General features: G+C 47.0%; 4 protein-coding genes across 4 annotated transcripts; 3 read left to right on the forward strand and 1 right to left on the reverse strand.

Moving 5' to 3' along the window:
* The first annotated feature begins 251 nt into the window (after positions 1 to 251).
* LOC6619533 (bromodomain adjacent to zinc finger domain protein 1A) lies at positions 252 to 6,257 on the forward strand. Its single transcript, XM_002043712.2, has 6 exons — positions 252 to 747; positions 1,385 to 2,618; positions 2,673 to 5,035; positions 5,096 to 5,271; positions 5,338 to 5,776; positions 5,839 to 6,257. Exons 1-6 carry the CDS (start codon positions 626 to 628, stop codon positions 5,936 to 5,938), a joined length of 4,434 nt encoding a protein of 1,477 aa, XP_002043748.2. The 5' UTR covers positions 252 to 625; the 3' UTR covers positions 5,939 to 6,257.
* Positions 6,028 to 11,920, reverse strand: LOC6619536 (DDB1- and CUL4-associated factor 5). The gene is made up of 7 exons (XM_032722722.1): positions 11,184 to 11,920; positions 10,933 to 11,116; positions 10,514 to 10,780; positions 10,182 to 10,456; positions 9,991 to 10,121; positions 9,247 to 9,937; positions 6,028 to 7,002 (listed from the first exon to the last, which is right to left on the reverse strand). The coding sequence occupies exons 1-7, from the start codon at positions 11,398 to 11,400 to the stop codon at positions 6,569 to 6,571; spliced, it is 2,199 nt and encodes a 732-aa protein (XP_032578613.1). The 5' UTR covers positions 11,401 to 11,920; the 3' UTR covers positions 6,028 to 6,568.
* Positions 7,367 to 9,181, forward strand: LOC6619535. Its single transcript, XM_002043714.1, has one exon. It carries the CDS (start codon positions 7,367 to 7,369, stop codon positions 9,179 to 9,181), a length of 1,815 nt encoding a protein of 604 aa, XP_002043750.1.
* A 6-nt stretch (positions 11,921 to 11,926) lies between the features above and the next one.
* On the forward strand, positions 11,927 to 13,019 carry LOC6619537. The gene is made up of 2 exons (XM_032722737.1): positions 11,927 to 12,079; positions 12,207 to 13,019. Exons 1-2 carry the CDS (start codon positions 12,034 to 12,036, stop codon positions 12,941 to 12,943), a joined length of 783 nt encoding a protein of 260 aa, XP_032578628.1. The 5' UTR covers positions 11,927 to 12,033; the 3' UTR covers positions 12,944 to 13,019.
* The last annotated feature ends 16 nt before the right edge of the window (positions 13,020 to 13,035 follow it).

The following is a 13,035-nucleotide window of genomic DNA, read 5'->3' on the forward strand; positions in this document are numbered from 1 at the left end:
GAGATGGGCGACTCACGAGATGCACGGTTAAAAATATTGCATTTAATTTATCTACATATCATCAATATCCTTTAGGGAAATTGATATTACTTATAGTGTGTTTTTTTTTAAAAAGTCACAACCAACATAAATTATACCGTTATATTATTCTGGACTACTTATCGAACTATTGACATCCATCCGACCGCGTCCTTACGGTTTTCTGCGCTCGTGAAGTTCGGTAACATTGTTCGCAAAAACTCGATAACCGATAGTTTAATGTCGAAGAGCGATAGGCCCCAAAATATGCGCGTGAAAATAGTTTGTGCGCTGGAAAATAAACGGATTTAAGTAGTTGGTGTTGAGGAAGCCAGCCACAAACATAGTGGAAATTGCCGGAATAGTGTCGACCACCGACAGCTTGTATACTTGCGTCGGAAATCAACGCGCGTATCGCTGGAAAACCGTTTGCATCGAAAGCCCCTCCAAAAAGGCGTGAAAATTTGGGCGCCTTTTGCGCTTGTCGCTTGGCGTTGTAAAATTTATCAGTTGCGCCGCGGTTGTTTTTATTGTGAACTGTTAAACGTGCACTTGCAAGGACTGCTATTTAATATTTCGGACATTCAAGAGCAAAAAAACACCAAACATGCCCATTTGCAAGCGGGAAGGATTCGACCTGAATCAGAAGGAGGGCAAGAACGAAACATTTCACGACAACGACCAGGTCTTCTGCTGCTACATCACTAAGCGCATTTTTCGCGACTATGAGTAAGTGCATCCTGCTACCATTCGTGCAACTGCCCCTTCCCTTCTCCTGCCTTTAGGTGGACGCTGCGCTAAAGTATACAACAAAAGCGACGCTGCAAAATCATTTGCACACGATGTACCGTACATCACCATACAGTGTGTGTGTGTGTGTACGTAGAGGTGCAGTAGTGTGCGAGTCTCGTGGGCCAAAGGCGAAAAAACGCTGTTCGGTGGCGGGAAGAAATTACAGCTGCCGCCGAACAGCTGCTCGCGGAGTTGCCACCTGGTGCCAAACAAAGCGCGCGCTCTCGAATTTGGAATTTGTTGACTTATACGATCCTTTTAGATCTTGTTAAGATCAGCAATCTTTTATTCTATTATGATAAATAACCAACATACTAAATATGTCTTAATGTGACAAGATTGAATAATATCAAAATAAATTGACCTTAAAAACCAAACAAAGCGCGCGCTCTCAAATTTGGAATTTGTTGACTTATACGATCCTTTTAGATCTTGTTAAGATCAGCAATCTTTAATTCTATTATTATAAATAGCCAACATACTAAATATGTCTTAATGTGACAAGATTGAATAATATCAAAATTAATTGACCTTAAAAACCACTTACACTGTTCTATTGATTTTCTCTATCCAGAAACTACTTCCGGCACGTGATGGTGATCAACTCAACGGTGTGGCAGTGCGAGGCCACCGGCAAGGAGAACCTCACCTACGAGGAGGCGGTCAAAAGTGAGCGGGTGGCCCGGAAGAAGATGGAGCAGTTCAAACAGAGCCTTCGGGCACCCGTCCTTCTGGTTGTGGAGCACGCCCAACAGTCTGCGGTCAACACCTTGAACATGATAGTTGCCAAATTCCTGCGCAAGCGCTACTTCATCGGCGAGGAGGTGCAAGCTAAGAAGAACTCCACGTACACGGTGTTGGGTGTCAAGTTGGACAAAAATATGCCAGAACCACTCAATGGTATCTACGAGGACACGGACAACCTGGTCTACAGACTACGACCAAACAAGGGTGATCCCAGTGCAGAGATTGAGCTGCCATTTAAGCAAATACGTCGGTCGCGCATGGAGTTCAACCTGGAAAACCTGAGTATGTTTATAAAGAGCAATGTATCGCGGGTGGACGGACTTCTTCGGCCCAAGCCAGAGGCATACAAGCAGTACGTGACAAACCCTGGGATAAACTTCTCCACAATTTTCATTGGCAAAATGCCACGCTATTCTCCTGCTAAGATTAAAAAACCTAACACCAAAGACGCCAAGAAGCAATCGACTCTCAACAAATATATTGTCGCCGATGAAGCAACGGCTGCAAAGTCAAAGGCGAAGGCCAAGTCTGATGCTAAATCTCTGGCAGAGGAAATGGAGCGGGTTAAGCGAGAAAAAGAGGCCAAGCTTATTGAGTTGGAAAGGCAAAAGGCGGAAAAGAAGGCACAGTTAATGGAACGCGTTGAAAACGAATGTAATTTGCTGCTTCAAAAGACGGACGACCTAGAGCGAACCGACCAGAAAGTCCTGCCCCGCTACAGACAGATCGTCACACTGCTGCCTGAGCACCTCCTGGGTGATGCCTTCATGATGCGCGAGTTTATGCACACGTACACAGGATTGTTGTCCGGCATCGAGGTGTTTCGTCAGAACCTCAGCTTCTACGAGATGACACGAGCACTAACTGCTCGTGAGATTGCGGGCCCACTATCGGACATCCTCCTCGTTCTGCTTGGCACTGTTTTCGATCTGCAAAAAGAAGAGGAGGAGGAATGCGCAGTGACCTATCTCGATCGGGCTGCCCAAACTCAGGAGCCCTATTGGAGTATGGCGCAGGCCGCCAAAAGTCACCTATACACCAAGAGGCACTTTTCCTTTAAGGTTAATACTTTGTTCCGACGTGTGTTATCTAAACTAATTTTCTTTTCGCAATAGGTAAATGAACTACCATTAGATGCACTGACTCTCAGTGAAGTGCTACGACTGCATCTACTTGGATCCGGAGCTTTTGTGAATGAAAAGGCGGAGCGCTGGAGAGTCATGTACCGGAATGGCTACTCGTCAAAAGAAGATCCAGGTCTGGAACTACGTCTGGAACACTCGCACATCCTGCGCATTCTTAAGAACCATTCCATATATCAACTAAAGTTTAAGGATATAATGCTCCTGATTCGCTGCCTGATGTCCCAAATTCTGACGTACTCGGGCACGATTAACTTGATTGAGGAGCGTATGGAGCAAACAACAAAGGCCAGGCAAGATCTACGAGCTCTAGTTGTCGCGGAAAATAAGAGATTAGCCGCCGTAGAGATAAACAGGAAAAAACTTACGCAGACGCACCACCTGGAGGTGAATGGAGTTGAGCCTGAAAAGAGAGAAGCGTTGGTCGAGAAATTGAAGAAGAGTATTACCGAGCTACACGCCCAATCGGATCAGCAACATCGCAAGCACGAGTTGCAGATGCTTAAGTTGCATTCGCAACTATTCAATTTTTTGGTTTACTTAGGCATGGATAGGTGCTACAGGAAATATTATGTTTTGGAGTCTATGCCTGGAATCTTTGTCGAGCATTCGTCGGACAGCCTTGACACTTGTTTGGAGCAACCAATAACAAATAAGTCCCAAATAGAAATTCGTCAGCAGGCTGCATTGCCAAAGAATCGCAAGGACTTAAGGGTATATCTACTCAAACTCTACGGTGACGACGAAAAGAAGACCAAGAAAAAGGCGAAGCACTCTCTGGAGAACAAGGAGAACCAGGAGCATCGACTTAACGGCAGTGCAGAACCCATGGATGTCGAATCTGATCCTCCAGAGGCTCCCACTCATTTCGAGCTTATGATGTGCAGTGGTGACAAACGATCTTGTATTGTGCATGATTCAAGAAATGGGCAACGGCAGCGTTGGTCATATATTTACAAAACCGAAGAGATCGATGAATTAATTAAGGCTCTCAATTCGAATGGTCTCCGTGAATACGAACTACTTCAAGAGCTATCCGTTCTGCGCTCCTTAATCGAACAGCATGCTAAGACCTGCCCAGTAGACTTGCTAAGTCTGGAAAACGAAACAATGCGCAAGAAGTTTATGGCGGCGATGGAATCTGAAACTCACCGTAAATACGGAGAAGCAAATTTTGGGTTACCGAATGGGACCGATCTAAACGAAGTGATGCGCTTGCATTTGGTGGATCGAATTATTCAATTTGAAAATGATATTTACACTGGTGATCTCGGCCGCCTGAAAGTCAAGGATATGGAAAAGTGGCGAAGTGACTTGCTTCGAGGCAATTACGACGCCCAGTGCAAGTTGCAGTGGGGCCCGGGTGGCAAGTTGGAAGACGAGGCTGGTTCTGACAACGAATCCCACGAAACTCACGAGGAGGACGATGGTGCTCTGTTAGGTAAATATGCCAGGAAACCATATCGCGATCCTGGCATGTATTTGGCAGCTTCTGCAGACACAAAACCCCTACCAGACAGCGACGATGAGGAGGGTCAGCATACGAATGATGTCTCGATTCCCATCGCCGTGCATAACATGGCCTCGGCCCTTCTCCAAGTGGAGCAAGCTATTGGAAAGCGGTTCCTGAAGGAACCCTATGGCATGAAGAAGTGGGACCCCAAGCAGGAGGCTTTAAAACTTGCCTGTGACTCTCGTTTGCACCAGTGGGAAGTTTCGCTAATGGAAAGTACAAGCTTTGCTCAAGTTTTTCTGCACCTAAACATCTTGCACGACTGTATTCAGTGGAGGCGTTCTACCAATAAGTCATTATGCAAGGTATGCAGGCGTGGCAGCGATCCGGAGAAGATGCTGCTGTGCGATGAATGCAACGCTGGCACTCACATGTTCTGCCTGAAGCCTAAGCTCAGGTCTGTACCCCCGGGCAACTGGTATTGCAATGATTGCGTGAAGAGTCTGGGTCTCAACAATGGTCTAACCGAAAAGGATAAAAAGCAAACGACAAAGAAGAAACGCAGGTTTATCGTAGAAGAGGAGGAGGAGGAAGCTACAGACGAAGAAGAGGAAGATAAAAAGGATGACGATATGACGGATGAGGATGCGGAGCACGAGAACGAAAAACATGATGAGGACGTTGAGGACGACGAAAGTGTGGCCTCTACCACCTCATCTTCTAGAGTCAATGGGCGAACTTTAAGGCGGCCCCGCACACGGCCAACCAGCAGAAGACTTACATCGAAAGAGATTGAAGAACATGCCCAGGAAGACGTTGACAGCGGAGACATCAGCGATGACGCTTCCTTAACAGCCGGTGAAGATACGATCGAAGACGAGTCGTAAGTTAAAAACTGAATAGAAAATGTAATTTAAATAATGAACCCATTGCAAATCCACAGAGATGAGGAGAAGGTGTGTCAGAAGTGTTTCTACGATGGCGGTGAGATCAAATGTGTGCAATGCAGGCAATTCTTCCACCTGGAATGTGTCCACCTCAAGCGACCGCCGCGCACAGATTTCGTTTGTAAAACCTGCAAGCCGATACCACAACGACCTAGGCGTCGGCACAGTAACAGTAAGTCCACAAATTTCTCATTCTTAACTAGCTCACTTATAGCCCGTGTAATTTCTAACCCACAAGTGAATGGTGATCATGACCCCGATGAGGAGGAGCCAAAAGCCAAGCGACCCCGTAACTCTTTGCGCCTATCTGTCGACAAGTCCGCCCGCCCAAGCAACGGCAACAACAACAACAATAATAACAACAGCAGCGTCAATAACAACAACCATCGGAGAAGCGGGCGTCGGACGAACGAGCACCTGCCGTTGAACAGTGCCGCCTTGTACGATCTGCTTGAGCAAATCATGAAGCACAAGGCCGCTTGGCCGTTTCTGCGACCAGTGCTGACATCGGAGGTTCCCGACTACCATCAGATCATCAAGACGCCCATGGATCTAGCTAAAATCAAGTCCAAGCTAAACATGGGAGCCTACCAGCTGAACGAGGAGCTGCTCAGCGACATTCAATTGGTGTTTAGAAACTGCGATTTGTACAACGTAGAAGGCAACGAAATATACGAGTGAGTAAATTGGGATAATCCGTAAGTGTACTCGTTAATCCTTCATCTTGAATCCGTTGCAGCGCTGGTTGTCAACTAGAGCGATTCGTGATCGATCGATGTAGGGACATGCAGCTACCGTTTAGGCCTAGCGATATGAACGAGGAAGTCAAAGCTTGCTGAGTCGGACACTGATCTCCACCAGCTATCGTGTAAATTAGTTAGTCTACTCTAAGCCGTAGTTGAAAACCATATATATTTAAGCACAAATATTAAGTGTATTTAAAGATCTTTATTTTCGTGCATGTCAGTTCTAAGTTCAGCACACGCATATGCAAAAATCCTTATCTGTTGGTTTATGAGACTTTATGTATTTATAAATTATTGTAGACACTACGAAAATTCCACAATCAATAAATGAAGTGAGCGGAAACAAACGATTCAAAATAAATAAGTAAATAAAATTTTATTTAATAAATCAATGATGTTGGAGGTGTAAAAAGCTAAAAGTAAATTAATACAAATTTTAAAGGAGCTTAGCTCCGTGTAAACCCATAAAAAATGGTGAGATGGAGTTTGCCAGTTTTTAAAACAGACGATTTGAACGCAAACTGGATCGCTTAAAGAACCTAACATGCAAAATTATTTTTTAATCGAGCAAAAAAGTGGTGGATACTGCGTTGTTATTACTTTTTATGTGTGTGTTTCAGTGGACATTAAAAATAAAGGTGAATGGTGTTTTCTCCTATAAAAACATATTTACGCTGAGGAAGATATTTAAAAGAGGAATCTTTGCTTTCATATGCGTACGACCTACATGGATGACGATGTGGATGCTGTTGACTCAGTATTACAATTATCCGGAATAAGTCCATTTACTGCCTTGTGATTTTGGTTGGACGTAAGCTGGCTGTTGTTGTTGCTCTCCATTTGGTGAAAAAGAAAAGAACTGGACGTGCTGGGAGCCTGAGAAAACTGGGCCTCCATGGAGGTGAACGAAGTTGTGGAGGAGTTGTCTCCATCATCGTCCGTTTGGACGCTTTTCCTTTCATTGGTATTGTTGTTATTGTCGCCTGACGAGATCTCATCATCGGAGTCGTAGGTAGCCCTGGTGTCGCTTGAGGAGCTGCTCTCGTCTATCTCGGTGGTGCGTGGACCAGTCGCTCTTCTGTGTTTTGTGGTCTGAATAGGCTGTCTTAATTTTCGCTTTCGTATTCTTTGAGTGATTCTGGATTTTGGCGTTTCGACTAAAATAGGGAAATATAATCTTATAGTATTTCAAATGTTTAATTGGGAAAGTCGCTTAAATGTAAAGAAAATCGTTTCACCCGAATAATTTACATATCAATAAATCCCGAAAGGTGGCTGTAACAGAAGAGAATTTCATTGTGCACGCATAAATGGACAAGTCATGGGGCTAAGTCAGGTTGTGTCAACAAACCCCGGATACTTGCCAATAATTGTGGGTAGCAGTCCGCCCTCGGGTGTCAGTGGCTCTGACACTAAACAAACACTTGTCCAACAGGATGTCAGTCGACCTGCACCCTAGTATCCCGAACCCATGCTATTGTACGCTCCACAATCTCAGTCGACGGTTCAGTAACTCCTGACATGGCGGCGACTTTGCAGCTAATTATGCTGGCGCTAGTGGGAGGAGCCCTTGGTCAAGCCAATAACACGGACTACAAGCGAGTCCTGACCTCCATTGTGGAGCAGCTTGAGGGCGGCCTTGAACTGCATCTAAGGAGTTCGGAAGACGGAGGCAATGATCTTGTTCAGTTTTTGATGGTGCAAGAAAAGAGCTCCATCAAAATTAGTGTGAAAAAGGAGGAAGTTCCGTCAAGAGCAGAAATAATGAGACATCATTTTTTCATTTTTGCTGGCGTACATCAAATGCAGGAAATCCGGACCAGTTTGGTTAACACAGATGGCTTCTACTTATTGGCTTTAGAGAATTACCCAATTGAGGACGATGTACTATTAATGGAGTTCGCGGCCGATGTTTGGCTTCAGCATGGGCATAGCCGGATTTACTACGTCCAATTACGCAAGGAAAGTGTACTTCTCTTCAATCCCTTTACGCGGAGTTTAGTGGTGGTTCAAGATTCCAAAACCTATTCAAGAATCTACAAGAATCTTGAGGGTTACCATTTGAGAATATACATTTTCGATTCAGTTTATTCAAGTGTGATTGGAGACGGCGAAAACAAGGTCCTAAGTGTAACAGGAGCGGATGCTAAATTGGCCACAACCGTGGCGAGGCAACTGAACTTCACAGCTGATTATCTGTGGCCGGATGATGAATTTTTTGGCGGTCGGCTGGCAAATGGAGAATATAGTGGCGGCGTCGGTCGCGCTCACCGCGGAGAGGTGGACATCATCTTTGCCGGATTCTTTGTCAAGGACTATCTTACTACGCACATCCAGTTCAGTGCGGCCGTTTACATGGATGAGCTTTGCTTGTACGTGAAGAAAGCACAGAGAATTCCGCAATCCATTTTGCCTCTTTTCGCTGTTCACACGGACGTGTGGTTATGCTTTCTGCTGGTGGGTCTGCTAGGAGCCCTAGTCTGGCTTATTCTTAGAGCCGTAAATCTAATTCTTTGTATAGAACGCATACCGGATGGTTCACGGGCTACGCGGATTAGTTACTTCGGAGCGGCGCGACGCATTTTCATCGACACATGGGTCGTTTGGGTGCGTGTGAATGTGGGTCGTTTTCCCCCCTTTCACTCGGAACGCATCTTTGTGGCTTCTCTGTGCCTGGTGAGCGTGATTTTTGGAGCCTTGCTTGAGTCCAGTCTGGCAACAGTTTACATAAGACCTCTTTACTACCGAGATGCAAATACCTTGAGGGAATTGGATGAGTCTGGCCAGCCTATTTACATAAAACATCCTGCCTTTAAGGATGATCTCTTCTATGGTCACGACTCAGAGGTCTACCGTCGATTGGATGCCAAGATGATGCTGGTGGCCGAGGGCGAGGAGCGACTAATTGAAATGGTGTCGAAGAGAGGAGGATTCGCGGGCGTCACCCGATCCGCCAGTTTGCAGCTGAGTGACATTCGATACGTGATGACTAAGAAAGTGCATAAAATCCCCGAGTGTCCCAAGAACTATCACGTTGCCTATGTGCTGCCTCGTCCCTCGCCTTATTTAGAGGAGGTCAACCGAATCGTACTGCGCCTCGTGGCGGGGGGAGTCGTCGGCTTATGGACAGGGGAGGCGAAGGAGCGCGCCAAATGGAGCATCCAACGGTTCCCCGAATACTTGGCCGAACTAGACGTAGGACGGTGGAAGGTGCTCACCTTGTCCGACGTCCAGCTCGCTTTTTACGCCCTCACTATTGGATGTCTACTTTCAGCTATTGTTTGCATGGCGGAGATTTTGTTGGGTCGTAAACGAAAATTGCATAGCCCCAAGTAATTAACCCATTAATATTATGATAATTCTATTAAAGTCTACGAATAGTGCACCGCCACCGGCCTTACCTATTTTAAATTCCTGTGTCCTCCGATTTCGACAGAACAGAACGCCGTCTCGTCGTCGCTGCTCCCGGGCTGCAGCCTCCGCTGATGTGGTGGGTAGCTCGTCGTCGCCGAAGAGACGCTGCGTCTCCTCAAGCCAGTCGCTGATCCGCGCCTGCGTGGCAGCCTGCTTTTGTTCGCCAAGCAGCCTCTGGAGCAACTGGTCCACGTTGCGCGGATGTCGAGAAGTGCCCCTAACCGCTAACTGAAGTAAGGCGCGGCGCTTTTTAGCGATTAGGTAGAAGATACGGTTCGGATAAGTCTGCCAGCTCAGTTCGCTGACGTTAGGCGTATCGATATCCTGGTCTTGCACATTTTCCTCGTTTTGGTCCCGGTCAGTCTGAGGGTCCTGATCCCAATCGCGCTCCTCGTCGCTGGGCTCTTCAGTTGGGGAACTGACCTCGCTACACGTCGATGTGTGTGTGCTGCTTTTAGAGCTGTTCTGATTGTCCACAGTGCTCCAGGACTCAAGCTCGTGCTGCACCAAAGTATCGAAGAAGGCCAGCATTACCTGGTCCTCGTCGGTGTTACGGGCACTGAAGTCCTGGGACACATGATCCGATGACTCGCGATGCAGTGCGCGTGTGCAGTAGGGCAGGGCTTCGGCTTGGGTAAGGGATCCTTCCCAGCCCTGCTGGGCAAATGGACTCCACAGCTATGTTATCGATTTTATTATTATTAGGAGCGATATAGGCTTACCCAACCTACCTTAATGATCTTCTCCACGCCAGAGGAGGCGAGTAAGCAGCGTTCGCGATTGTATCGCACCTGGTTGACGATGGAACGGTGACCAGCGAGAATTACGGGAGTAGTCTCCATCCACTGGTTCTTTTCATCCACTGATAAAATAACAACAATCATTTGAGGAATCTGCAAGCTGAATCCCTTAGCTAACTCACAGTCCACTCCTTCCAGGCGCCAGATAAACATGTTGAAGTTGTCCGAGCCTGAGACCACCAGCTCGTCCTGCGGCCCCGCAAATGTGCAACTCTTCATAGTGCAGGAGTTGAAGTATTCGTCATGGTAGAAAGTGGCCAACGGCTCCGGGGCTCCTGGGCTGTACAGGATCGGCGGTAGCCGGCGGTGCAGGGTGAGCAGAAGGGTGCCATTGCAATTGAAGCGCACGCTCATGCAGCTTGGGGACTCCGGGATGTAGTTGAACTGACACAGGGCCCTGGTGCACAATGAGTGAGTGAGTAAGACTATAAGGCAAATACTAGGATAAACTTACTGCTGGTGGTGCCTTAGATCCCAGAGCATGGCTCCCCTTTTCGCGTTGGCAGTGGCCAGAAAATGACCATTAAGTGGGTGAAACTCCACGGCGTTAAAGGGCGTCTTGAACTTGGCGATTGCCAGGGGTTCGGACTTCCCTGCCCTTAGGTCGTACACTAGGATCTCGCCGTGCTCCGTGGCCACGCTCAAGAGATGGCCACTGATCCTGTCTACACTTAAACCATAAACAGGTCCATCGTGCGAAAAGTGGTTCAGGATTTTCCCTCTTTACAGAGAAGGGATATAACCAGTTATTGTTTAGCATAAATTAGTTAACTAAAGAAATTTAAATCATAACAGTCAGTATGAAAAAATCAAATCAAATGTTTAGAATTTATGAACTCTTAGCAAAGCCTCGTTAAACGCTTTGGAACTCACGTTTCTAGGTCATGCTGGATGACCAAATCATCGTTGCCCCCGGAAAAAATATAAGAATTTTGGGTGTCAAATCCCAGGCAGAAGATGTTGCTGGCATGCTTCTCGTTCATGGAGCGGGGTTTTCCAAACTTGGATACAAGCTCGCGGTCAATGTTCCACAGTAGAACCCTCTTGTCGTCGCCACCTGGTGGACGAGGAAAGCACTGATTAGCTGGGAGGGCAGGCGGATATCAACAGGTATCTCCACTCACCTGAAGCCAGGAACTGACCGCCCGAGCTGAACTCCAGGGCATTTACACATCCGTAGTGACCGGTTAGGTTGCGCTGGTAGAGATTCTGAGCCGCACTTAGTCGCTCGCGAAAAATGGCCGAGGGAAGGTGGCCAGCCACCAATATGTTCTCACGCTGGCTAAGGGCCACGTCCAGATTGCGGGTCTCCAGCGAGCGCAGGTTCCTCCAAAGGCTCATTTTCCGGGCTCCGTCAACTGGGTTTCTTTGCACGGAGGTCGAGATGCTCCCCTTTCAGGGACTGGGACTCTGATTCCGGTTCTGTTGTGGTCTCCAGCAGGGCAGTGGTCTAGGTTCACGCATATCGCTCTCACTGCGATGGGGCTTCGAACTGGAACAGCGGCGCGCTGCTTTGCATCAATGCAATCCCTTAATTGCGCACTCTTAAAGACCAGAAAGGCACGTTCAAATCTTTTACATGCAGCTTATAAGATTCAGTCAGAAAAACGAACACAAATGTATGTACTTTATAGAGAACAACTACTCGTTTCGACTGGTTTATCATCACTTCGCATCGCTCCCTAATCAAAACTAAGGCAGAAAGTATACAAACCGAGAAACCACCGAACAGCTGTTCGCCCAGCCAGCTACAGTGGGACCAAGGCGATCGAAAAAGGGGAGCAGCGGTGGCTCAAATCCGAGATAAGAGACAAACGCGAACAGGTTTTCAAATCATTTTACCTTTGAGATTTACATTGACATAAGATTGAACTAAAGTTAAGTTAAAACAATAACATATTTGATCAGGTTTTGTCACCAGTTTTCAAAATTTATAGTGATTTTCGGATCTCTAGTGGACTCAAGCGTTTAACAATGACCGACGATAATTCAGCATCAAAGAGCGAAAATATAATACCTGGTAAGACCGAAGGTGTTTAATTATATTAAAATTAAGCTCCTCTCTAGCAATGCCATGTACTTAACATGTAAATGCAACATTTGAATATGCTCAAAGTCAGATTTACTCCATCCTGATTTCGTCACAGTTTTTCTAAGTAATTTCGATGAAAAGGAGCAGGTGCGTCAACTCTTCTTATACCTTCACAACTTGCAAGACCGCTTGCGGCATGGCATTCAGGAGCATCAGAAGGTAATGCAGTCGTCGGTGAAGTTGCTCAAGGAGGTGGGCGATGTGAATGACATGATGCAGCTCGCGAGGTGTGGCCACCAGGCCGAGGCCACCAAGATTCAGCGCCTGATTGTGGGTTTCGAGGCGGCGGTTAATGCGGTGAACGCCGCGCAGACCTCCGGCGTGGCGGGCATGAGCTTGCCTTCTGACCTCACCGAGATTCAAAGTCTGTTGATGGAATTTGAGCACCTCAATGAGAGCCAAGTTCTGCGGGAGAGCCTGGAGAACTTCAATCGTGCCCGAGACTCTCTGGAGAAGGTTCTCGGCTTTCTAGAAAAGATTGGCAGCGAATCTTCACGGCCGTCTCCACAAGGAAGTCAACTCTTTGGGTGTCCCAGTGCCAGCCGCAGCTTGCGCGAGAAGATTGAAGCCTTCAACAAGGTCTTAGATGCGGCACCCGAGAAGCTGGGCGATACCTGCCGTCATTTTAAAGAGTGCTTCTGTAGCTGCTGCACTTTGGACGAGTCCTTCGAGTCCAAAGGGCACAATCCCCTCCCCGTTGCCTCGAAAACAAATTCGGGCTACGAGGGGGACATAGACAGCGAAGTAGAGCAGCCGGAGCAGGCCAATAACGAATCGAAGGCCGATCGGTAAAAAAACTGATATTGGTGAAGAGCAAGCATTAAACACATTTAATGCAATTTAGTTGCATTTAGAAGTATCTTTTTTATGCCTAGTAATACTTA

This window comes from Drosophila sechellia, chromosome 3R (assembly GCF_004382195.2).
Source record: "Drosophila sechellia strain sech25 chromosome 3R, ASM438219v1, whole genome shotgun sequence".
Classification (NCBI taxonomy): Eukaryota; Metazoa; Arthropoda; class Insecta; order Diptera; family Drosophilidae; genus Drosophila; species Drosophila sechellia.

Excerpts from the sequence above, each read along its gene's own strand:
- LOC6619537 (XM_032722737.1), top strand. The coding sequence starts at position 12,034 with ATGACCGACGATAATTCAGCATCAAAGAGCGAAAATATAATACCTG. Across the intron at positions 12,080-12,206 it reads GAGCGAAAATATAATACCTG|TTTTTCTAAGTAATTTCGAT; the intron begins GTAAGACCGAAG and ends ATTTCGTCACAG.
- LOC6619536 (XM_032722722.1), bottom strand. The coding sequence starts at position 11,400 with ATGAGCCTTTGGAGGAACCTGCGCTCGCTGGAGACCCGCAATCTGGAC. Across the intron at positions 11,117-11,183 it reads CGGTCAGTTCCTGGCTTCAG|GTGGCGACGACAAGAGGGTT; the intron begins GTGAGTGGAGAT and ends CTCGTCCACCAG. Across the intron at positions 10,457-10,513 it reads GATCTAAGGCACCACCAGCA|GGCCCTGTGTCAGTTCAACT; the intron begins GTAAGTTTATCC and ends ATTGTGCACCAG.
- LOC6619533 (XM_002043712.2), top strand. The coding sequence starts at position 626 with ATGCCCATTTGCAAGCGGGAAGGATTCGACCTGAATCAGAAGGAGGGC. Across the intron at positions 748-1,384 it reads CGCATTTTTCGCGACTATGA|AAACTACTTCCGGCACGTGA; the intron begins GTAAGTGCATCC and ends TTCTCTATCCAG. Across the intron at positions 5,036-5,095 it reads GATACGATCGAAGACGAGTC|AGATGAGGAGAAGGTGTGTC; the intron begins GTAAGTTAAAAA and ends GCAAATCCACAG.
- LOC6619535 (XM_002043714.1), top strand. The coding sequence starts at position 7,367 with ATGGCGGCGACTTTGCAGCTAATTATGCTGGCGCTAGTGGGAGGAGCC.